This window comes from Penaeus monodon, chromosome 15, assembly GCF_015228065.2.
Source record: "Penaeus monodon isolate SGIC_2016 chromosome 15, NSTDA_Pmon_1, whole genome shotgun sequence".
NCBI lineage: Eukaryota > Metazoa > Arthropoda > Malacostraca > Decapoda > Penaeidae > Penaeus > Penaeus monodon.
In genome coordinates this window covers 22890733-22892234 of record NC_051400.1, presented here as the reverse complement: position 1 = coordinate 22892234, position 1502 = coordinate 22890733, and the positions used below count along the sequence as shown (strand labels likewise).

The window sequence follows — 1502 nt, the reverse complement described above, 5'->3', positions numbered from 1 at the left end:
GATTAATGAAATGAATAATAACCAAATAACCCTCTCTGGGTTCTTCACAGAAAAAAGTCCAAAAAAGTGATAAGAAGACTGGGCTTTATTAATGTCGGCAACAAAGGGGTTCTGGAAAAGACGGATTTCTTTTGCATAAACATGTAGTTCACGGAATCGCACACCGAACTCCGCCTTCAGCATTTCCAGTGCTTCCACACACATTTCAGCTGGAAACGGGACCGCTGGGTTCTCTGCAGAGAGGTTTTGTGTAGCAGGGAGATGGATGAAGCTGTGCTTTTTCAGCTCTAGTTTCACCTCAAATGCTTTTATGTGGGAATACATGTCGCAAATGAGTTTCCCCTGGCCTTGTACTGCAAGTTAAAGCTGTTCAGCATTTCTGTCATGTCTGTTAAAAATGCGAGGTGTCATTTCCATTCTGGGTCGATCAGCTGTGGCACCGTTTTGTTTTGTGCATGAAGAAATGCGTTAATTTCATGACACCACAACCTTCATGACAGAATCCCACGTCAACACTTTGCAGCACAGTGCTTGCTGGTGAATTAGGCAGTGGACTTGTAGCGGGGCGGTGAGACCCCGTTCTTTCATCTCCCGGTTCATGCGTCCTATTAGACCCCGAGACATGCCCACCATACTGGGAGCCCCGTCAATTGTGATGCTGGCCAGCTTTGACCAGTCCAGGTCCAACTCTTCCATGGTTTGGTACACTTTGCTGAAAATATCCTCCCCCGTCGTAGGCCCTTTGAGACTTTGGAGGACTGCCAGCTCCTCACACATCTCAATGTTTGCACTAACTCCACGAATAAAAATGAGCAACTGCGTGGTGTCCTGCACGTCCGTGCTCTCATCCAGTGCTAGTGAAAAAATTCAAATTCTTTCGTCTTCTGCTGCAGCTGGGCATATACATTACCCTCGATTTCTTCAATGCGTCTGGTGATTGTACTCGCTGATAGACTCACGGCATTAAAGACATCTTTCTTCTCGGGACACACCTCCTCCGCGACAGCGTTCATGCATTTCTTGACAAACTCTCCATCAGTGAAAGGTTTACCGCTGTTTGCTATCAGTTGAGCAACCCGAAAGCTGGCCCGAACAGATGACTGGTTCAGCTGAGCTTGGCGTACAAATGTATTCTGCTGAGCTAACAGTCCACTTTTTAGCTTTGATAGTTTGTCTGCTCGCCATTTGGCCTTGCAAGCTATCATACTGGTCTTTGTGACGGAATTCATAGTGTCGCCGCAGATTGTAATCTTTGAATCCGCCACCGCCTCTTGACAGATGAGACAGACAGACTTTTCTTTGCACTGAACAAAAAAATAATCGTCTGTCCACTGCAGGTTCAATTCCCTGCATTCTGAATCAATTTTTCTCTTACCGAATCTTTTCGCCATTATTCCGTTCTCTGTGAGAGGGGCGGGTTTAGGATTTTTTCTGGGGGTTGCCAGATAGGGGCACAGACCGCAGAAGGGTGGAACAGAATGTCACGTTATATGCGAGTGTGA

The 1502-nt window shown here is 46.5% G+C and overlaps 1 protein-coding gene across 1 annotated transcript; it reads right to left on the bottom strand.

The window, feature by feature from the left end:
* Positions 1-474: 474 nt before the first annotated feature.
* Positions 475-1229, bottom strand: LOC119582256 (general transcription factor II-I repeat domain-containing protein 2-like). Its single transcript, XM_037930477.1, has 2 exons — positions 911-1229; positions 475-854 (listed from the first exon to the last, which is right to left on the bottom strand). The coding sequence occupies exons 1-2, from the start codon at positions 1227-1229 to the stop codon at positions 475-477; spliced, it is 699 nt and encodes a 232-aa protein (XP_037786405.1).
* Positions 1230-1502: the final 273 nt, after the last annotated feature.